The 23509-nt window shown below is 34.8% G+C and overlaps 2 protein-coding genes across 5 annotated transcripts in view; one reads left to right on the plus strand and one right to left on the minus strand.

Moving 5' to 3' along the window:
* Positions 1–23509, minus strand: part of goe (endothelin converting enzyme 1) — a 309104-nt gene that overhangs the window by 11458 nt on the left and 274137 nt on the right. For all 4 annotated transcript variants that reach the window (XM_073977156.1, XM_073977157.1, XM_073977155.1 and 1 more), the window contains 8 exons: positions 15871–15991; positions 15704–15797; positions 15487–15535; positions 15270–15424; positions 1302–1429; positions 964–1171; positions 727–897; positions 207–391 (listed from right to left, as the gene is read on the minus strand). In XM_073977156.1, the coding sequence (XP_073833257.1) occupies positions 207–391; positions 727–897; positions 964–1171; positions 1302–1429; positions 15270–15424; positions 15487–15535; positions 15704–15797; positions 15871–15991 (1111 nt within the window). The remainder of the gene's footprint in view (positions 1–206; positions 392–726; positions 898–963; positions 1172–1301; positions 1430–15269; positions 15425–15486; positions 15536–15703; positions 15798–15870; positions 15992–23509) is intronic.
* On the plus strand, positions 21400–23175 carry LOC141396764 (uncharacterized). Its single transcript, XM_073972403.1, has 2 exons — positions 21400–21414; positions 22351–23175. Exons 1-2 carry the CDS (start codon positions 21400–21402, stop codon positions 23173–23175), a joined length of 840 nt encoding a protein of 279 aa, XP_073828504.1.

A 23509-nucleotide genomic window follows, 5' to 3' on the forward strand; every position in this document is an offset into this window, starting at 1 on the left:
TTGATTAGAAACCGAAAATTCGCTTCGCCCTTTACGCTAATGAACCAAGTCAGAATTAATTGGCACAATTTACACAATGATGTTGATTAAAGTCGGCTCCGATTAATCTGGATTTATGACCAGGAAATATGATTGCAAACATTTTTTAATAATTCTAATTAATTTCTAGAATTATATATTAAAAATGCATTTTGCTGACTACTTACGTGTCAATGATATTCAGTGCCTTCAGCTTGTCTTCCATTCGTGCCATGCGGAAACTCCAAATCGATTGTAGATGTTCAACGAAATATAAATTGCTCAGCAGCAATTCATTGTAGTAGTCCTTGATGTAGCTTTTATTCGATAGAACCTCTTCGGGTATGCCAATTTGTAGACGCATTGTTGTGAGCTGAAAGAGGAAAATGTAGAGGAAAGGTAAACTAGGAGTAGTACACGAATGAAGAATAATTGAAGTCTTGGTGGTCTAAAGAATTAATAAAATCCACGAAAAATTAAAAAAACGTTAAGTGTCGTCCTTTGGATAGTTTTTACAAGTCTTTAAAAAATCACATTTAATATTGCCTTTGAGTAGTTCTAAAAAAACTTTTAAAAATCCACATTTAATGTTGTCCTTGGTCGGCTCCTAAAATCGTTAAAAACTCCACCTTTAATTTAATGTCGACCTTTTGTGGTTCTAAAAACTTTCCTTAAAAACTTAAAAAAAATCCGTGATAAAAAGCTTACCTTCTCATTAATATACTTCTTAACATCTCCACTTATCCAATTAGCCTCTTCTACCGATTGTTCTAATTGATTTCTCAGACTATAGTACATCAACTTCAAGAATTCATCATTTCCAGACGTTTTATTCAAACCATTTCTGTCCTGAAGATGGGAGGGTAAGAATTTTGAGGCCTAAAATAAGAAGGAAGAAATGTTAAATACATCCCCACTCATTAAAAAAATAATAATCTCCCTTACCAATTCCTCTTGATGTTTCTGTTTGAGCGCATCCACTGCAAAGGGCAACCAATCTCTAACAGTTTTTGCACACACCATCCACCGGGGATATGTTGAGGTACGGCCATATACAGAATGATCAAAAGTTTCGACTAGATTACGATATTCCGCCGATAAGTGGGGTAATAGATGCCTGGCCAGTGACCAAATAATGAAGTTGTTCATTGGTCTGTAAATTTAAGAAAAAATTTTAGGTTATTAGGATCTGTAGTGCTATTCTGCAACTCATTTTTCCAGTCACTGACAAAAATCAGTAGACTTTTTACTTTCATTAGTTACAGAATGAATCTTTCACTTACTTTTTGTCCGACGTCGAAACAATGGTTGACAGTTCATTGAGCACATCAACATCTCTTACCAAAACTTCGGTATCATCATTGATTTTGGTATGAGGGAAGAGTGCTTGCAGGGTTTCGGCAATTGGAAGCTGTAATATAAGTAGAAAGGATATTTGAGGTTATATGTTTGGAATATTGTAAAGCAGACTCTCCGTTTGTAGCTGAGATAGTTTGCTAAGCGGCGTGGTTTTGTTCAACAGCAACAATATGTGTAAGGCTAATAAAATACCTAAGAGAAGACTGACTTTTTTCCTAGCAAAAGGGAGATTTTTTCGCAAGAACAACTTCAGCTATACTAGATGATCATACGCGAGATACAGCTGACAAAGTACTTGAAGATACATACGTCTTACGGAAAACGGGTAAATCATGTTCAACCCTTGTAGGAATATCACGGTGCACCTGAACCAACTTTAAATGAAGATGAAGGTGCTTACACCTGGGAAGTTTTTGCGGATTCTGAAACTAAAATGTTCATAGATGAGAAAATCAAAAAAAAAAAAAAAAAAAAAAAATCGACGGAGCGCTCAATGATCACATTTTTGGGGATTTTTTAGGTTTTCGCGATTTTGCTTCGAAACCGCAAGACCTATCGAAATGGGATTATAGAAAATTTTGTAACTATGGAATTTCTCTATAAGATTGAGCTTTATGATATTTTCGTAGGTTTTACCATTTTTGAGATATAGAAGTTCAAATTGGGACAATGCACTGACTGTATAGCCTCCTTATAAAACAATGTCATACACGGCGCGCCTTAACTAACTTTAAATAAAAACCGCTTACACCATGGAAGTTTTTGCGGATTCGGAAACAGCAATGTCCATAGATGAGAAACAAACTAAAAACAAGAAAAAAAAACGCTGGAGCGATTTTTAAATAAATCGCGTTCAAAGTGGATATTTTACAAGTAAGAACGGCGTTAAGTTCGGCCGGGCCGAACTTGTTATACCCTCCACCACAAGTTGTATTGAAGTAAAATGGAATAATTAGTTTCCTTTCGTGTATGAAGAAGACTTAATACTAAATTTCAGCAATTTCGGTAAAACAATGTGAGGCACCATTCTATGGGGGCTATTTCAAAACGTCGATCTATACCGACAAATTTCTGACGGAAAGTTTTTAGACTCAAAGAAGACTAAATACCAAATTTCCTATATTTCGGTAATAGAATGTGGCTAAAACTTAAAAAATACCGAAAATCAAGAAGTACGCTTCTATGGGGATATAGGAAGACGTGGACCTATACTGATAATACTCTTCTGGAATATTTTATAACTCTTGAAAGACGAAATATCGAATTTCACCAATTTCAGTTGGATATTGACGTCACAATCTTCAGTATTACGAAAATCGGGAGGTACCGTTCTATGGGGGCTATATCGAAACGTGGACCTATACCGACGAATTTTAGTCAGAAATGGGGCAATATGAAAGCGTGGACCTGTACAGACATATTTTCTGGCGAACAGTTTTATATCACATTGAAGAATAAATACCAATTTTCAGCCATTTTGGTGGAATTTTGAAGACACAACCTTCAAAATACGAAAAATCGGGAGGTACCTTTCCATGGGGGCTATATGAAGGCATGGACCTATACCGACAAATTTAAAGGGGAAGTTTGAGTACGCCCAACGAAGTCTAAATATCAAATTTTAGCCATTTCGGAAGGATGGAAGGATAATGAAGCTAATACCTTAAAAATACCGAAAATCGGGAGGTACCGTTCTATGAGGGCTATATCAAAACGTGGACCGATTTATCCCATTTTCAATACCAACCATCCTGCAAGTAATAAAAACTTCTGTACCAAATTTTGACTTTATATCTTTAAAATTGCGAGCTGTATCTTGATTTCAACAGACAGACGGACATCGTCAAATCGACATAGAATTTTATGCTGATCAATAATATATATATTTTATAGGGTCTCCGACGAATATTTTGATGTGTTACAAACGGAATGACAAATTTAATTATACCCTCCATATGGTGGAGGGTATAAAAATGTGAACTTTGATCGCGATTTATTTAAAAAGCTCTCCGGCGATCTTTTTTGTTTTTTGATTTTTCTCATCTATGAACATTGCATTAGAGATATTTCAAACTATGACAGGAAGGTTGAAAGTCGGATTGAAGTCAACTACGCAAATCTTACTAATTGGGCGTTCACGATTTTGATACCCTCAGCCTTTACTCTAGAAAGGGTATATACACTTTCATACGGGCAAAATGTGCCTCATCGAAATAATGGTTTTAGACCCCAAGTATGTTTGGACGAAATGTGTTTTAGACAATTTGGAGTTGATTTAGCAATGTCCGTCCGTCTGTCTGTCTGTCTGGCTGGTGCGCACGATAACTCTCGAACGGATGAACCGATTCGGTTCAAATTTTGGCTTTCGTAATATTTTGTCCAAACTTAGTTTAAGTTCGAAGATGAGCTATATCGGTCCACTACTTCCGGTACCTCCCCCACAAATGTTCCAAAATGTTCGGAAAATTTGTGGGCATGATAATTCTTGAAGGGAGTAACCGTTTTGGTCCATACTTTGCACATCGTGAAATTTCTACCAGACTTAGATGAGGTTCCAATATGGACTCAATCGGCCCACTCCTTCGGGTACCTCCCACACAAAATTTCGGATAAGTTCAGTTTAGGACGTGCTCTCGAATCGCTTTGATTTTTGTTGCAGCAACTTGTATTCACTTCCCCCCATACGACGATACAAGTTTCATCAGGGGCAAGTCCATACTTCCTGAGAAAGTGGGCGGAAAGTTGCAAAAAGACCCTACGACACCGTGTGTAGTGGTTAAAGCGCAAGATAACTCTCGAACGGATCTGTCGATTCGGTCCAAAATTTGGACTTCGTTTTATTTTATCAAAACATAGTTTTAATTCGAAGATGGGCTATATCGGTTCACTCCTTCAGGTACCTCCCCCACAAAACTTCAAAATGTTCGGAAAAATTTTGCGCACGATAACTCTTGAAGGGAGTGACCGATGTAATCTATACTTAGCACATCCTAATATATCTACCAGATATAGATCAGGTTCGAATATGTACTATATTTGTCTACTTCTTCAGGTACCTTTCACACAAAATTTCGGATAAGTTCGCTTTAAGACCTGCTCTCGAATCAGTTTGATTTTTGTTGAAGCGATTTGCATTCGCTACCTCTATTACGACGGTAAAAGTTTTTTTAGGGGCAAGTCCATATTTCTTGGGAAAGCAGCCCGAAAGGTGTAAAAACCCCTATGTCACCATATGTGGCGGTCGGAGAACATGACAACTCTCGAACTGTTCAACCGATTTGGTCCAACATTTGGTATTCGTCATATTATATCCAAATCAATTTTATTTTGTTTTTTAGTTTTTTTGCCATTATGGCATGTTCACACGAGCGTTTCAATTACCCCACAACAAAATATGTATTTAATGGTTTATTACCTAAATTTGTCTGAACATTGTTTAATGGCGTTTAAGCGACCGGTGGCCATAAAACGGTTATGGGGTTAGGGACTCACGGTGCTCGTGCTTCCTCGAGCAAAAAAAGAAACCATCAGCAGCTGGTCTGGATGGTATCACGTACGAAATGGTAAACAAATTTCCCCCAGAGGGTAAACAAAGTCTTCTAACAACTTATAATAATTTATGGAAAGAATACAACTTTTTCGAAGAATGGAGGAAAATTAAAATTGCCCCAGTACCCAAAAAAGGGAAATATCTGAATATTGTCACAAACTTCAGGCCAAATGATCTGATATCAGTGTTTGCCAAAAATTATTAACCTGATGGTACCAGTACTTAGAAAACAACGGCATACTCCCGACAAGGACATATGCATATAGAAAGCATGTATCAACCTCCACATGCATCAACGATCTACTACATACCATAAACCTACACAAAGAAAATAACTCTAAAGTTCTAATTCTATCAATGGATGTTTCCAAAGCTTATGAATGCGTGGATATTAACGTGCTCAACACTATCCTAACAGAATTGGACATTCCAAATCAAATTAGAGTTTGGATCAACAATTTTCTTTGCAAAAGAATTCTGAAAATGGGGAGTTCCAGCCTTGAAATTTACAACGGCATCTCTCAAGGCAGTTACCTAAGTCCCACGCTTTTTAACATATATACCTTAGGTCTTCATGGTTTTTCGGATGATAACCTACAACTTTTCCAATATGCAGATGATTTTATTCTGGTAGCTCACAGCTTCGACTTTGAAAACACAAACAAAATCTTACAGCATAAAGCCTCTATGTTTGTATCACTACTCCACAAATTGAACCTCAGTGATAATGCAGATAAAACTTCGGTCATATATCGTCGGTGTCATGCTTAAGTGTTCCATACGCCATTTTTGACATTTTGAGACAAGGTTTTGAACCATGCTCTTTCAGATTTTTTGGTCGGTTTTTCTCTATCTCTTATAGCTTCTGAGGTATTCAGATGCCAGTATGTTCCATATCCGCTTTGTGACCCAAAAAATCTTGTCGTTTTGTTCCATATCCATAAAGCCTAGCGTATGGAACAAAACAACCTTGAACTTTTTAGTTCCATATCCATGTCGTTTGGCGTATGGAATAAAAAGAGACAAAAACGAATTGTTCCGCACCAAAAATGATGGCGTTTGAAACAAAAAATTGCCAATTTTTGCCAAGTTACGAATAAAGTGGTGTATGGAACAAATTTGTTTAAAGGACTTGGTTAAAGAACTGAAGAATAATAGTTTCTAAATCCAAATATTTTTGAATATTGTATTGTTATATGAAAACGAAAATGTATCAATCGTTTAAACAAAAAACCCCTAGTTTAAAGACAAAATTTTGTAAGTCCACAAAAATATACGCAGAAACGTTCATTCGACTTGAAGCTAGTGTGGACATCGGCTAACAAAGGGTACATAAGAAAAACGCGTTTAAATGTTTTATGTTACTTTAGAAATGCAAAATATCAATCCGTTTTGTCCGATTTTACCACAAAAAAATAGCGATAAGTGAAGGCAATCCCTTAAATAAATGTTAAGGAAACCTATAATAATGGTTCTTATTGTATTTATATGAGAAAAATAAATGTTTCATTTAAAGTCCTGATTTTTTCAACTCCACAGTAGAACTTCATAGTGTTTTGGTTGAAATGTGACAAAACGTGTTCCATGTGACACAAACTGCCAAAAACATGAAAAAAAGATTCCATGGAACAAGTCAACAACTTTTTGCAATTATAAAAATTGGCCATAACTTCTAGACTAACACTGATATCTGACTAAAATAAACTACTGATATATTCTATGAGTTTAGTTAAGTAGAACTGAGCTCTTAAAGTATTGGATTATTGCACCATTTTTGTCCTGTATGACCTTAAACATTAACTTGAGTTTTTTCTCGAATCAGGCAAATGGCGTATGGAACACTTAAGCATGACACCGACGATATGTTGACAATTTTAGAACCCCCGTTTATTCTTCTCTCTCTTTCGGTTCAACCTTTTTGGAGTCTATACGGATAAAAATTCTCTGAAACGGTTGTGGTCTTAACATACATATGTAGTGTCTTAAACAATTTCAAGCAGGCACATGTCTGATAGCGACAAAGTGTTCTTTGATATACTGATTTTGGTGTAGTCCCATATAACGTTTCCCCAATTTCCAGTATATGAACGATTTATGCTAACGAGGGTTTATACACTTTCATACGGGCAAAATGTGCCTCATCGAAATAACGGTTTTAGACCCCAAGTATATTTGGACGAAATGTGTTTCAGACAATTTGGAGTTGATTTAGCCATGTCCGTCCGTCTGGCTGGCTGGCTGGTGCGCACGATAACACTCGAAGGGAGGAGCCGAATTGGTCCACAATTTGGTTTTCGTAATATTTTCTCCAAACTTAGTTTAAGTTCGAATATGGGTTATATCGGACCACTCCATCCGGTACCTCCCCCACAAAAGTTCGAAAATGTTTGGAAAATTTGTGCGTACGATAACTCTTGAAGGGAGTAACCGATTTGGTCCATACTTTGCAAATCATGAAATGTCCACCAGACGTAGATAAGTTTTCAACATAGCCTCAATCGGTCCACTCCTTCGGGTACCTCCCACACAAAATTTCGGATAAGTTCAGTTTAAGGCGACAGCAGGCCTTAAACTGAACTTATCCGAATCGTTTTGATTTTTGTTGTAGCAACTTGGGTGGTAAGAGGGAAATCAAATACCTCTCGCGGACCAACAGGTAGCGGTGTCTGTTTCCACAGTGGGCGGCTGCAAACAGCGTCTGTACTCTAAGAAGAGCGGCTGAAACGAGGACGGAAAACTTACAACCCATCAGAAGATAAGGGGAAATCACTGATGTATTATCCCTTGAAAACCATATTACAATGAATGCAGAAACAAACATATGGCCCTCAATCTCCGGTAACTCGAGGGTGCTAAGAATCCCCGGAGGTAAAACTAAAACGACGCTTAACATTGGTACTTGGAATGTTAGAAGCCTTTATGAGTCAGGCAAACTAAGCAACACAATATCCGAAATGGAAAGACTGAATATAGATATCCTAGGTGTATGCGAAACCTGGTGGCCGAATGTTTCGGAATTCGTATCCCATGGTGCCAAAATCTTCTTCTCTGGAAATTCGAACAAGAATCATAGGAATGGTGTTGGGATTATCATTAGAGGGAACATTTCCAAAAGCGAGGTAGGATTTTTTCCAAAGTCAGATAGGACCATGATGATCAAAATAAAAGCAAGGCCGCTCAACATCAATATAATTCAAGTATATGCTCCCACATCAGACAGAAGCAATGAAGAAGTAGAAATGTTTTATGATGAAATAGAAAGTCTTGTTAAACTTACAAAACCACATGATATAAATATCATCCAAGGTGATTTTAATGCAAAAGTAGGGAGAGGTGAAGTAACTGGTGTTACAGGACGATATGGATTGGGCGAAAGAAATGAAAGAGGCGAACGACTCATTCAATTCTGTCAAGAATTCAACATGAAGATAGCAAATACACTTTTCACTCTACCGCCAAGAAAGCTCTACACTTGGAAATCTCCACAGGACAGAATTGGCAACATCATTAGAAACCAAATAGACTTCATTCTTATCAACAGGCGACACTGCTCATCAATTAGGAAGGCCTCAACATATCCGAGTGCTGATGTACCATCTGATCATAACCTTTTAATGGCAAAGATACGCATAAAACTAAAAACTCATTCTAAAAAGGCACAAAGTAAAAAACTTGACTTAGGAAAACTTCAAAACCAAACACTAAAATCGGATGTATGTACAAAACTAAATACAGAGCTGAATAATGTCGACAGCGAAGATATAGAAAATATATGGAATAATGTAAAGAATACTATAAACTCAATAGCCAGAAACACCCTAGGCAATTTTATAAAACCAAAGACCAAAACTTGGATGACTCAAGAAATACTGCAGCTAATGGATGAAAGAAGAGCATTTAAAAATAAAGATTACGAAAAATACTGGGAACTAAATAGAGAAATTCAAAGAGAGATACGTAATGCTAAAAATAATCACCTAAATACTCAATGTCAGGAAATTGAAAGACTTATGAGCCTACATGACGATTTCAACCTGCATAAGAAATTGAAAGAAGCATCTGGACAATATAGGAATACAAATCCATCTGTCCTTTTCAATAACAACAATGAACCGGTCTTTGAAATTGCAGAAAAGAAACATATCTGGAAAGAATATATCCAAACACTATTTAAGGATGATAACAGATCAAGCTACGTTAACAATGCATCAGATTATATGACAGGAAACAGCATCACAAATAATGAAGTAGAATCAGCAATAAAATCCCTTCGAGATGGAAAAGCTACAGGACCTGATGAAATTCCAATTGAATTATTAAAAATGCTAAATAACAGCAACGTTGAGCTACTGACAAAACTGTTTAACTACATCTACGATACTGGTATATACCCACAGGATTGGCTAAAATCCACCTTCATAACAATACCAAAAAAACCCCATGCCAAAAAATGCAATGACTATCGTCTCATTAGTTTAATGAGTCATGCTCTTAAAATTTTTCTTAAAATTATCCAGAAGAGAATATATGAGAAATGTGAAAAGGAAATGGGAGAAACTCAATTTGGTTTTAAGGAAGGAAAAGGAACCCGTGAGGCTTTATTCTGCATACAAATACTCGTTCAAAAATGTAGAAATGTCCACAAAGACGTATTTTTATGCTTTATAGATTACGAAAAAGCATTCGACACTGTGGAGCATGATAAGCTCATGGAAATTCTCACAGCAATTGGAATCGATGAGAAAGAGATAAGGTGTATTAAAAGCTTATACTGGCACCAGACTGCCCAAGTCAACATAAATGGAGATTTAACTGAAGATGTAGCAATATCTAAAGGAGTTCGACAAGGATGCATTTTATCTCCACTACTCTTCAACATTTACTCCCAAAAAATTTTTCACGAAGCAGTAGATGGCATCCAAGAAGGTATATTGATAAACAACAATTACCTAAATAATATCAGATATGCTGATGACACTACTTTAATATCCGACAGCATATCAGGCCTACAAAATCTTGTTGATAGACTAACATCAAGTAGTGAGTTGTATGGGCTAAAAATAAACACCCTCAAAACAAAATTTATGATAATAAGTAAGAACAACGCTCATAACGAGTTGATTTTAAAAATACAAAATTTCCAAATTGAGAGGGTACAAAGTTTCAAATACCTGGGAGTTTTACTAAATGATCAATGGGACTACTCAAAAGAAATCAAATGTCGCATAGAAATGGCAAGAGATGCATTTCATAAATATAAAAAAGTCCTAATAAGCCATGATATAAATGTTGCAACAAAATTTCGTTTCATAAAAGCGTATATATGGCCAGTCTTGTTATATTCAGTCGAAGTGTGGACGTTAAAAGCGGCAGATATCAAACGACTCGAAGCATTTGAGATGTGGGTGTACCGTCGAGCACTAAAAATACCATGGGTCCTGCATGTACCAAATATTGAAGTATTGCGAAGAATGAATACAACAAGAGTATTATTAAACAACATAAAGAAACGGAAAACAGCATATCTAGGGCACATTATGCGAAACCGTAAATACACCATTCTCCAGGAAATACTTCAAGCAAACATAGAAGGAAGACGTACCAGAGGAAGAAAAGAAATGTCATGGATTCAAAATATCCAGCAATGGACAGAATTCCAGAACGCCGAAAATTTAATAAGCATTGCGAGAAATAGAGATATATTTTCCTATTTTGTTAATAATTTATAAAAACATAAATATGTAATTTTTTGACAATTGTAATATGATCGCTAACATTCGAAAATCGAATACGCAATAAAGAAGAAGAAGAAGTAGCAACTTGTATTCACTGCCCCCCAATACGACTGTACAAGTTTCATCAGGGGCAAATCCATACTTCCTGAGAAAATAACCTGAAAGTTGCAAAAATCCCTTTAACACCGTGTGTAATGGTTGGAGCGCATGATAACTCTCGAACGGATCTGTTGATTCGGTCCAAAATTTGGCCTTCGTAATATTTTGTCCAAACTTAGTTTAGGTTCGAACATAAGTATATCGGTCTACTCCTTCCGGTATCCGAGAGTATTCGATTTGGTCCGTACTGTGAACATCGTAATATTTCTACAAGACATACGTCTACGACATATGGACTGTATATGTAGACTCCTTCGGGTATCTCCCGCACAAAATACTTTGATCTTTGTTGTAATATATTGCATTCGCTGCCGCCATTACGACGGTACAAGTTTTTTATGGCGCAAATCCATTCGTCCTGAGAAAATAGCCCTAAAGTTATAAAAACCCCTATGGAACCATGTATAGTGGCTGAATGAAATGCACGATAACTCTCGATCGGATCAGCCGATTCGGTCCAAAATTTGGCTTCCGTAATATTTTTCCAAGCTTTGTGTAATTTCGAAGATGGGCACTATCGAGACGCAACTTCCCGTAACCCACCCCCCCCCCCCACCCAAAGTTAAAAAATGTCACTAAAAAGTTACGCGTTATATCTTTTGAGCGGAGCAACCGTACAAACATTGGATCTCCTAACATTTTGTCCAAAGGTAGTTTTACTTCACAAATGGTCCATATCGGTCTTCATCCACAAAAGTTCAACATTTAAGGACAGTTTAGGATCTATTCGAAGATCCTTTAGAAATGTATGTATGATATTGTGAATCGATTAAAGTTTCAATTCACACAGGCTGAGGGCATATCTCTGTAGGCAAAGCCGATACTTTTTTACTTGTCCTATTTGTGTTTTAAGTGTGCAACAAACTTTACTTTTGGTATTGGTACAAAAATATAAATAAATATAATATACATAGCTTTGCCGCCCTTTTATTGTACTTCGAAATTTGTTTGCCCTACTGTTATTGTTAATTTTTATTTATTTTGATATTATAGTTGACCTTTGGATTATATCTTCTTTGAGTTATTAGTTTGGCTTGAGGTCATCGGAAAATAAAAAAGCAAGTTTTATTTTTGGTTTTTTTATTTTAAACTTTATTTTTCCAATATTTCGGCCATCGTCGATGGTCATCATCAGGGTTGTAGCTTTAAACAGAAAAACAATAAAACTTATTTACATCAAAATTATTTAACACAAATATAAGATTTTGTAATAATTACATTTGTTCTTTTGTTTTAAAGAACTTGGTAAGACATTAACATCCACTCACGCGCAAAGGTATTTTCTTACTAAAGCTTTTTATGTTTTTCTATAGTGCTTCTATAGATTTGAGCGCAATTTTCAGTATCGGTTTTGTAGTTAATGCGATGTTTTGGTGGTACATTTATAATGTGGAGCATTTCCAACATATATCGTCGCCTGTAGTTGTTTTCTTGTGTTAGTATTTGCACATCTTTTAAGTCAGGTGTATGCCCTGTTACTGCACAGTGGTCTGCTAGTGCAGTTTTTTGTTCAATGAGTTTGTTTTTTACCCTTTGGTCAGATTTATGACCACTGAGACTTGTTTTTAATCCAAGCAAAATTTGACGGAAGTGGTTCTTTGCGATGACGTGATTTCATGTCATCTTTTGCATTTGTTCAAAGGAAGTCGTGAAAGATCCGATCTTTTCATCAGCATTTGTACCCATTCCATCGATCCAATAGAGATGATGTTTGTGTTTTTATTTACACACCTGTTTATTTTCATTTTGGTATGTTCCAGTACTGCAAAAATCTACTAATTTTTACTATTTTTTCCGATAACATAAAGGAAAAATTGTTATCGTAGTAAAAATAAGTAGATTCTTGCAGTTTCTGGAACAGACCAAAGTTGTTAGAACTGTCGTCGTGATGTTGTCTTACATTTCCTGCATATCAAACAACTAAAACTTCTAAACAATTGGTATTATATGAAGCTCGAAATGTCTGCAATAAAAATGAAGTCCCAACCATCGAGCTAAAAATAGAATCCGACTGCACACATTGCTATTTTAAAAGTTCCCTTGTCTGTCTAAATCTGACATAGAATGAAATCAATCAAATCTCGCTTCTTGGAATTTGAAAAAAAAGTCCGAAACGAAAAGGAACAAGAATCTGAAAATAAAGAAGAAACGACTTTTGGAAAGAAACAATTACAAATAAATTAATTAAGCATAAATGGTATTTTCCATAAAAAGTCTCTCCTCCCCGTTCGTTACATTTTGTTCTTAGAGATCCCTAAAGCAAGCCGGGTTGTACATCCCTACATATTTTCGTCACTAAACAAAAGAGTATAAATTACCAAAATGTTGTTATAAAATAACAAAATTATAAAATAAAAGTAATTTACGAAATAAAAATACTTAAAGGAGTGCATTTGGAGTCCATGTCGAAATCTGAACTGGTGATGGGAAGATAATTGAAAAAACCTTTTGTAAGATGAAGGAATATCAGTTGCGGAGAACGGAGGAAGTAATCTTTTGCGTTGCAGCGGTGGTGATTACATTGCAATTTTGGATGTAAACTTTTTGCTGATAAAATAAATGTTGTTTTTTCATGAATTCGTTTGAATTAATAAAGAGTTTTGTTTTTCATGAAAACCATATTTATGAAAATTTCATGCCAAGGGGTTGGTGAAAATGACATGCCAAAGCATTGGTTAAAATGACATGTCAAAGCATGGGTGAAAATGACGTGTCAATCCATTGGTTAAAATTACATATCAAAGCATTGGTGAAAATGACATGTCAATGTATTGGTTAAAATGACATGCTTAGGATCCAAAAAAGAACGTCATCTTTTGGGGGTCAAGCTCATATAAAATTCATGAGTGAAAATGACAAAAAGATGACATGCCAGATCACTTCCACCCATGATTCAACTCATGATTTGTCATCGAAGATTTTACTGGGATTTTGTTTTGGTGGTCCCGACATAAACCTTATCACAAGTACTGCTGGCATCGCCGTTACATTTTATCTTGTAAACCACGTTTGATTTTTCTTCATTAGGAATTTTTGCCTTTGTGCGGCTGAAAAAGTTGTTGTTTGTGTTGTTACTTTTCAATGCAATTTGTTATTGTTCTTTGTTGAATAAATTTGAATTGGAAAAACGTTCAGAGAAGCCTGACACATACGTTGATCTCTTGTATATTTTCACTGTTTTGGGTTCAGTAATAACACTTTTATTGGTTTTTACCTGTGTTATTAAATCATTAATGGTTCTTTTTGGGAAGTCATTCAAGGCTAAAATCTTTTTAATCATCATTTCGTTGGTTGCGTGAAATCTTTTATCGCTTATGTTAAGCACTCTGCGTATAAAATTTGTTGAAGTATTTATTTTTATGCGTCTTGTATGTTTTGAATTGTAGTTGATAATCCTTCCAGACGCAGTTGGTTTCTGGTATCAATTTAACATCAGTTTATTTTCTTGTCGGATTACCAGTGAGTCGAGGTAACTGATTATTTTTCTCACTCTCCATTTTAAAACGTAGTTGCTGGTTATACGCATTTAAAATATTGAGGGTAGTATCGACTTCATCTCTTTTAACGATGCAAAATATGTCATCGACATTTCAATTTTTCCATACTCTCGTCTAATAATTTTTTCCATGATAATATCAGCTATTATTGGTGATATCGGGGAACCCATTGGCATACCTTTGAGTTGTTCATATATTTTGTCATTGTATAAGAAAAAGCGTGAGTCCTTAATACACACGTTTAGCATAACTATGAATAGATGTATAGGAATGTTTGTATATTCTTTAATTGTATTACACTTCTCTTTTTGGCATTTATTGCAAGATTTACTGGCACGCTGGGGAACAATGAAACGACATCAAAGGAATTAAGAATTTCGTCGTTGTCAATGAACTGCTCGTTGACTCTAGACTTAAATTCGCATGCATCATTTATATTATATTTTGAGTCTTTTGTCAAAGACTTCAAAATGTTGGCCGTATATTTTGATAACTCATACGTTGGTGAGTTTATGAAAGAACATGTAGGCCGTAGTGCGGTTCCTTCCTTATGGATTTTTGGTAGTCCATAGATTTTTGGTACTACCGAAGTTTTGTTTATAAGTTTGTTTTAATCATTTTCATTGATGACTTTCATATAAAAGAGTTGCATGATTATTTTGTTGCACTTTTCTTGTAGTGCCGTTGTGGGATCCTTTCTTACACGTCTGTAAGTACACATATCCATGAGTTGTTCCTGCATTTTTAAGTAATATACACTTTTCAACTTTGTTTATTATTGTTTTTCTGTTTAAAGCTACACCCCTGATGATGACCATCGACGATGGCCGAAATATTGGAAAAATAAAGTTATAAAATAAAAAAACCAAAAATAAAACTTGCTTTTTTATTTTCCGATGACCTCAAGTCAAAGAAGTTAATTTTTATTATCAAAAGCTCTCCTTTACTTACCGAAGGTGCTATGGTTTTAATTTCCACCAAGGTTTTGATTTCATTTAAACGTCTTTCACCTGATGACGATTTAACAACATCCAAATGATTTACGATACGTTTTTCATAATTGAAAACATCATCGGCAAAGAGTTCAGCTTGTTTTGATACAATACCTAGAAAATTTTAAAATTAGAATAAAATGCATTTTTACCTTCATGATTAATTAACAACTTACCCATATTAATGGCAAAGTCTCGCAATAATAAAATATAGCCCTTGACAATCTATAAAAATACAAACAATTTATAAATTGAGATTCAGATATGTATATTTTTAGCATATAATTATATATTAGAATATTAAGAAACATAATATTTCGTTTTCTTTTTTATCCAGAAATAATGTTTATCTATAAGAAAACATGATTAGTAAGAGGATTCATTCATGCACACCTCATCATTACGATCAGCATTATAGAAATATTTATCCGGCAAACCGAATTCTCCTTCATCCAATGTAATAATGTATTCGTGAGGTTTGTTGAAACTGTAATAAACGAGACAACGAAAACGTAACAGCTGTAGGCCTATAGATTTTTGAAAAATACAATTTTACATACCGGTTCTCTACAGAAACTTTGTAGTAGGGAAATATGCCATATGTAGCTTGTAGATGTACCAATGCTTTACGATATTCCCAAAATTGTATACTCTTGGTATCACGTAGTGCTTGCCAACCTTCTGTAAATAGAATATGAAAAAAGAAAAACAAAATTCCCAATTTTAGTGATAATTAAATTAAAAAATGTTTAAAAAGTGTTACAAGGTGATTACAACAACATGAAGAGTTGTAGGGAAATTTGTCTCAATATTCGAAACACGAAAACGAAATATTACGTCAAATGGAAATACCGAAAAATCTAATTTACACCTAATATGCATGATAGACTTGAGAAAGAAACACTTTAAATAGGGTAAGGAGTGCAATGTATAAAGATCTGGGTAAAGTTTAAAGAATATTGAAATTGATTTTAAAAGCAAATTTCTGTACCATTTTAATTTTAAACAAGTGAGCCAAGACTATAATCGGGTCGGGGCCGACTATGTGATACCCTACACCACTACCCCTGTTCATAAGCTTTTGACTAATAAAATTCAAAATATTAAAATTGGGATAGCTTAGCGCCTTTGCTCTGAATGTCTTCATTAACACAGGTCAATTTTTTTGAAACGCATTTAAGTACATCGACTGTACAACCCAAATAAAAAATGGAAAAGTGGGATGTATGCCAACCATCAATAGGCTTCTTTCTCTGTTAGACCCCCATCAACCCCCAACATTTCGTGAGGATTCAATATTTATATATTTGTCTACTTTCCTTGCCACATATTTGCTTTCGATATACCTCCTACAGAAGGGAGATATTAACTTTGAAATAAAACGTTGGTCTTTTTTCCAAATATTTTTTTTGTCACCTTCCGACCCCTGAATAATATCCGACCATTATCAAAAATCAAAAGGTTTTTTCCTCTAATAACACCCAAAATTTCGTGACGATCCAATTAAAATTGCGACCTGTAGCGTGATTTCCAAAAAAAGTGGAAAAATGGGATGGGGGTCTAGGGATAGGTAATGGAAAGCAATAATCGATTTTTCGACATTTCGATTTTGGTCTAAAACTAAAAATGTGATTTTTCGGTCTGGCGATTATTTCACTTGTCATAAAACACGACTTTCGACTTTTTCATAACGGCAGAAAATCGATTATGATCGATTATTCGTCGATTTTCGAGTTTTCTTTTGAAAATGTAAAACCGCCAAAAACTGTAAAACCGGCAAGTCAAACTCGAAAATCGATCACAAGATAATCGATTATGCGATTTTCCCTCCAGCCAAAAGTCGACCACGATTTTTAGACTTTTAACTGCAAAAAGTCGACTAATCGATTAATCGAAAGTCGACTTACCTATCCCTGTGAGGGTCCCAGAGAGAAAGAGGCATATTATTTTTGGTGGTAGTCGGATTATATTCCCTAAAAGAAATGTTTACCAGTGAAAAGCTTATGCACAGGGGTAGTGGTGTAGGGTATCACATGGTCGGCCCCGTCCCGACTATAGCCTTTGCTCACTTGTTGATATATATAGATGTTCAAGTCACATTTTTAGCTTTTTTGTTACGTTTTCACGATTTGCTTGAAACCGTTAAAACTTGGGACTAGAGACAATCTTTTAGCTGTAAACATTCTCTACAAGATTGGCTTTCGTAATTTTTTCCTAGGTTGTACCACTTTTGATATATATATATATGGGGATTTCTGAGTGAAATCGGACACTTTTTCAAGATGAGGTTTTTGATTTCCTTTATTTTTTGCTGCGGTGATGCTGCTCATTAGCAAAACATTTTAGTATATTTTCAGATTTTTTTGGACTAACGGTTCCAGAGATATCGCGCCTTGAAAAAGTCAAATTCTGTAAAAACTACATGCAAGGAAATAATCATAACTTCTTTAATATTGGTCCAATTTGAAAAAATATTTTTTGTATGTTTTGTTGTTCTATCATATATTAAATAAAAAATAGCAAAAATATTTGCACGGTGGGCTTGGATGCTATTTTCGTGATTTAATATTTAAAATCAATTTTTAAAGATGTTCGACCCCTTCGATTTTCTTTAAATTTTTTTGTATTAAACTACGTTCAATTTCATATGTGGTAATGGGATTCGGACGATTACTATTTTTTCTGATTTTTTTAAAATTTGTCAATTCAATTTTTCCTTTATAACTGTGTGCAAAATTTATTAAAAAAATTAAAAGTTTCATTTTTAAACATTTGTTTTGATTTTATATTTATGAATTTATCTCAAACATCTTAAAAACAGCGTCATTTTTCGATTTGGAAAATGCATCAGCGAAAATTCCATTAAAGCCCACTGTGCAGTTTTTTCTATTTTTATATGATAAATACATAATATATAATTATAAATATGTACTCTTAGCTTCAAAAATACAGGAAATACAAATTTTGGACAAAAGTATAAAGGAAAAATTGAATTGACAAATTTTAAAAAAATCAGAAAAAATAGTAATCGTCCGAATCCCATTACCACATATGACTTAAAATTTTTGTAATTGAACGTAGTTTAATACAAAAAAATTTTAAGAAAATCGAAGGGGTCGAACATCTTTAAAAATTGATTTTAAATATTAAATCGCGAAAATAGCATCCAAGCCCACCGTGCAAATTTTTTTGCTATTTTTTATTTAATATATGATAGAACAACAAAACATACAAAAAAAGATTTTTTCAAATTGGACCAATATTAAAGAAGTTATGATTATTTCTTTGCATGTAGTTTTTACAGAATTTGACTTTTTCAAGGCGCGATATCTCTGGAACCGTTAGTCCAAAAAAATCTAAAAATATACTAAAATGTTTTGCTAATGAGCAGCATCACCGCAGCAAAAAATAAAGGAAATCAAAAACCTTATCTTGAAAAAGTGTCCGATTTCACTCAGAAATCCCCATATATGTATAAGTTTAAGTTGAGAATTTGCAGTCATGACATTGTTTTATAAGGAGGCGATACAGTCAATGCATTGTCTCAATTTGAACTTTTATATCTTAATAATGGTAAAACCTACGAAATTATCATGAAGGTCAATCATGTAGAGAATTTTCATAGCTACAACATTTTCTTTACTTCCATTTCGATAGGGCTTACGGGTTGCAAGCAAAATCGTAAAAACCTAAAAAACCAAAAAATGTGAACTTGAATCGCGATTTATTTAAAAAGCGCTCCGGCGATTTTTTTATTTTTTTTTTTTTATTTTTCTCATCTATGAGAAGTTAAAGTTGCTTCAAGAGCACCGTGAGAAGTGACTCTCTTTATGTCTACAGAATTTCACAACTTCATTCTTTACACAGTTTTCAACAAACGGATTTTTATATACTTTGGCAACCAAATGTGCCAAAGAAAACCAACCTTTACAAACACTATATTTTAAAATCTCGTGTTTCGTGTCACGCGGGCATTATGCAAATCTCGTACGCTTCTACAGAATTTAGGGTTTTGCGAACGTTTGTATTTTAGTTTTAAACTATGTGATGCTCCGACCTCTGGATATCGTGATCCAGTTTCAAGCTGCGAGGATGACATTTAGACTCCGGGATTCAGGAACGTCGCGCCATGCATAGGTCTAAGACTTATTTTATAGTCAGCCCTCTTTCAGGTTTGACTTATCTTCCGCAATTGTTCCAAGCAGAGAATTTTGAGCTGAAGGTAATTCTCCTCTGGACGCCCACTTCTTTCAGGTTTGACTCGCCCTCAGTAATTATTCCAAGCAGGGTCATGTGGACTAGAGGAAATTCTCCTACGGACGGTTTGACAATATACAAAGATGGGTCCTAGATGGAGGAAGGTACTGGCACTAAGTCGACTTACCAATTGATGAGTCTGTTACGCCATCGACGTGTTACTACATCGGCAAACGTAGTGAGATCTATCATGAGAAGGGATACCGAAGATGTTCTTTGGAACTTGGATGTAGGATATCCAAAGAAATTTGGCCTACGTAGAAACTTTTCCCTTTTCTCACTCGATATGTCAAAGATGAAGATCGCTATGGGGCTTACTACGAATTACTGTAGGATTAAGTATAGATAGATACGAGATAGTTACGCTCACCTTTTTGTCAGACATACATAGATCTCATTACACCTAACTACTTTCCAGTATTAACCATCGAACAACACCACATCAATATCCCCGACATTTGTTTTCTTCGCCCTCTCACTCTCTTCCAAACCAACCAGCTCAAGGTGGGAGATTGAATATATCGGACAATTCCTTCCGGTGCTTCCCCCAAAAAAATTCCAAATTTTTTAATAAAGTATAGCTTGAGAGTTTTTTGAGGGTCGCCTTGAAATGTTTATTAAAAATAGTCCGTTTGTCCTGCTAACAACGAAATAATTTTGTTCATGTACAATCAAAGTGCTAATATCCTTCGGGTTTTTAGGTCCACGAATAATTTTATTGTTTTTTTCTTATTTTAGAAAAAGGGCGGATATTAATCCACCTGATTATTGGAATTTAAAGATCAAAATTTTGGTTATCGGGCTTTTTTCGACCCTGAATACAAAGAAAACCTATATTATCAGATTATCAGAATTTAAAGATCGAAAAATTCCATATTTCCCAAAAAACGATTCCTTCACCTCGTCTCCATTAATTGATTGCGGTATTTTATATCTAATGCATAATGACAACTTCGTATGCATGAGTAAATTTTCCATTTCTGGTTATGCCCATAACCAGAAGTGCTAATGTCAAAATCATTGAACTTAAAACAAACGATTTCACTGTTCCATGCATTTCAAAATAACAGCAGAGCTCTAAATAAAATCACATATTATCAATAAAAAATATAACAATTTAAGATGAATATGGCAAGAAAAATTATGTCGCGATATCCCGCACTACCCTTTGGCTCAACACATCCGCAGAAATGTCTTAATTAATAACTAATTGTAAGAGCAGCAGAAAAAAAACGTTTGAATGACTGACTTATTGCTGAAGCAGTAACTTGAAGAAGTATCGAATCGATTTTGCCATTTTGATCTAAAAACATCATCAGCAACAACAACAACATTAAATTGAACTTGTCAAACAAAAATACAAAATTATTTAGCACCTTTTAGTGCCACTGGTTTGGTCAGCTACAGACACCGAATTGTGTGCTGCTGAAGGAGATGTTTGGACCATTTAATTTTTTTATTGTTGTTGGAAATACCGGACATAAGCATTGAGAGCCATAGATTTATGGCACGTTGATGATGTATCTTGGAGATTTTTATGAAATTTCTTTAATTAGTTTTAATTAAAGAAAAAAATATTTTTTTTTTGGATACTTCTTTCACAGCAACGTGGGTTTGATGTAGCAGATGATGAGTTTCTGAGGGGAGTTTTTGTAATATAACTGTTCAATTTCGATTGCATTGCATTGCAGAGAATTTAGTATAAAACTGTTTGTGGGCAGGCTTTTTGGTATCAGTAGTTCCTCAACAACTCTAAGAGAGAACAACCAAACCAACCAAAAGTTTTTCTTTTTACCTAAAACCTGAGAGAAGGCTCCTAACTAAGCTTGAGCATGAATTCATTTGTGGTGAGTTTTAAAGGCGAATCAAAAAAACAACTTGGAAATGTGGATTAGCCGTCAGACGAAAGGACCTTGCATCTAAATTTGTGGCAAATAAGTGTTTGTGAAATAAAATAGGAAGTAGTAAAAGCTTTAAAAAGTTCCAAAATTAAAAAAGCTTGTCAAAAAGTAATACTTACAAGAATTTGAAAAAGCTCATTATTCAGAATATGTTAAAAGCTTATAAAAAAATCGTGACCACTGGGCTACATTTTCAAAAATCTCTAAATAATGGATTGTAAAAAAAACACTTTCCGAAAGATCTTCAACAGCTTATAAGTCCCAATAAAACCCTGGAGTTAAATTAATTCATTTTCATAACGAATTTTTTAACGATAAAGCTTGGACTATAAAAAAGAGTGCCGATAAAAGTTAATTTAAGCTTTTAATAAAAGTTTGTTAATCCCAGAGAGAGTTGGAACCATATGGTAGCAAACCATAAAGCTTAATTAACCTCTAAGACACTACAAAAAGCTTTCAAATAGCTTACTACAAAATATTCACATTTTATAAAATCATAAAAAAGCTTTTGTTCAAGATTTTCGTCTTCAAAGGCTTTAAAGAAACTACAACTTAATTTAAAAAGCCACAAACTTGAACTGTGCTTCAACTCAATTCTCAATGAAAAAAATCTTTGTATTGTAAAATAAAACATAAATTCAAAAAGCTTACATTCAAGCTTATAAAGCTGAAAAACAACAAAAATAATAAAGCTTCTAAGCTGAACTGTTGCCATACACTACTCAAATTACATTCAAAAAGCTCTTAAATTAATAGGAAGCTTCCTTTCCACCCAATTTCCGAAAATAATAACATTATATTTACTTTTCCAAATCCCACCCTAATGTTCCACAGTTTTAACTAACTCAATTTCTCTCTCTCTCTCTCTCCCTTCCATTTCAGTTAATTGCCTGTGCCACAGTGCTTTTAAGCTGTGCCAATGCCCGCCCCGATGTTAGCTTAGGCTATCGCTACCACCAAGGCCACACCAGTGGAGGCGGTTCCTTTTTGCGCGCCCCAGGTGGCTCCTCCTATTATTCTGGATTTGGCCCCCAAGTAGGTGGTGGTGGTTTTGCTTATGGTGGCGGTTTTGGCGTTGGCGGCGGTTCACAATTCAGTTCTGGTGGCTCATCCTTCTCTCAAACTCCTTCTGTAAATTATGCCGAACAACAAGCCTTCTTGGGTCAATTGGAAACTCATCAAGCTCCCCTGGTTACCAAGCATTTCTATCTACATACCGCTCCCGAAGATCATGATGAACAACAAGTTGTTAAATACATCAACATTGGTCGTCCCCAAAAGAACTATCGTGTTGTCTTCATTGATTCACCCTCAAATCATAACAGCAAGGCTAAAATTATTGCCAATGTTGCTCCAACTGAAGAAAAGACCGCCATTTATGTCCTCTCCAAGAAGACCAATGCCTTGGATATTAACGCTGAAGTTGTTACTCCTGCTCCAGTCAATAACAAACCTGAAGTCTTCTTTATCAAATACAAGACTCCCGAAGAGGCCATTCATGCTCAACACACCATCCAAGCCCAATATGATGCTCTCGGTGGTACCTCCGAATCCCACAATGAAGGTACAATTCCAGTTTCTTCAGTTGTCGGTAGCTTGGGAGGTTCCGGTGATGATGATTCTCAATATGTTGCCCCCGTTCAAATTACCCACACAGGCACCAATACTCAACAAACTTATTTGCCAGTTGCCCACAAAAGAGTTTAATTTGAGGTGATATAAAATTTTTATACTTTTTGTTATAAATTTTCGAGATATTTTTATATGGTGTTTGTTGTAAATAGAGTTTTTGTAATGCTTTTATTATAAATAAAATATAAACTTTTTGTAAAAAGAACAACTTTGATATTTTACTATACCATATTTTCATAAATGCACATCAAACATTTTTCATAATAGTTCCAAATATTCACTTTAGAATTTCTATTGAATTTACAATTAATTTATTTGAATTTGATAATATCAAAATTTCGTAATTTGAAATCCAAGTTTATTCTTTGATGGGTCCTTGAAAGATATATTTTTATAAATCCACGTTTAT

The sequence above is a fragment of the Musca autumnalis genome, unplaced genomic scaffold (genome assembly GCF_047663935.1).
Source record: "Musca autumnalis isolate F117 unplaced genomic scaffold, ASM4766393v1 scaffold_3, whole genome shotgun sequence".
NCBI lineage: Eukaryota > Metazoa > Arthropoda > Insecta > Diptera > Muscidae > Musca > Musca autumnalis.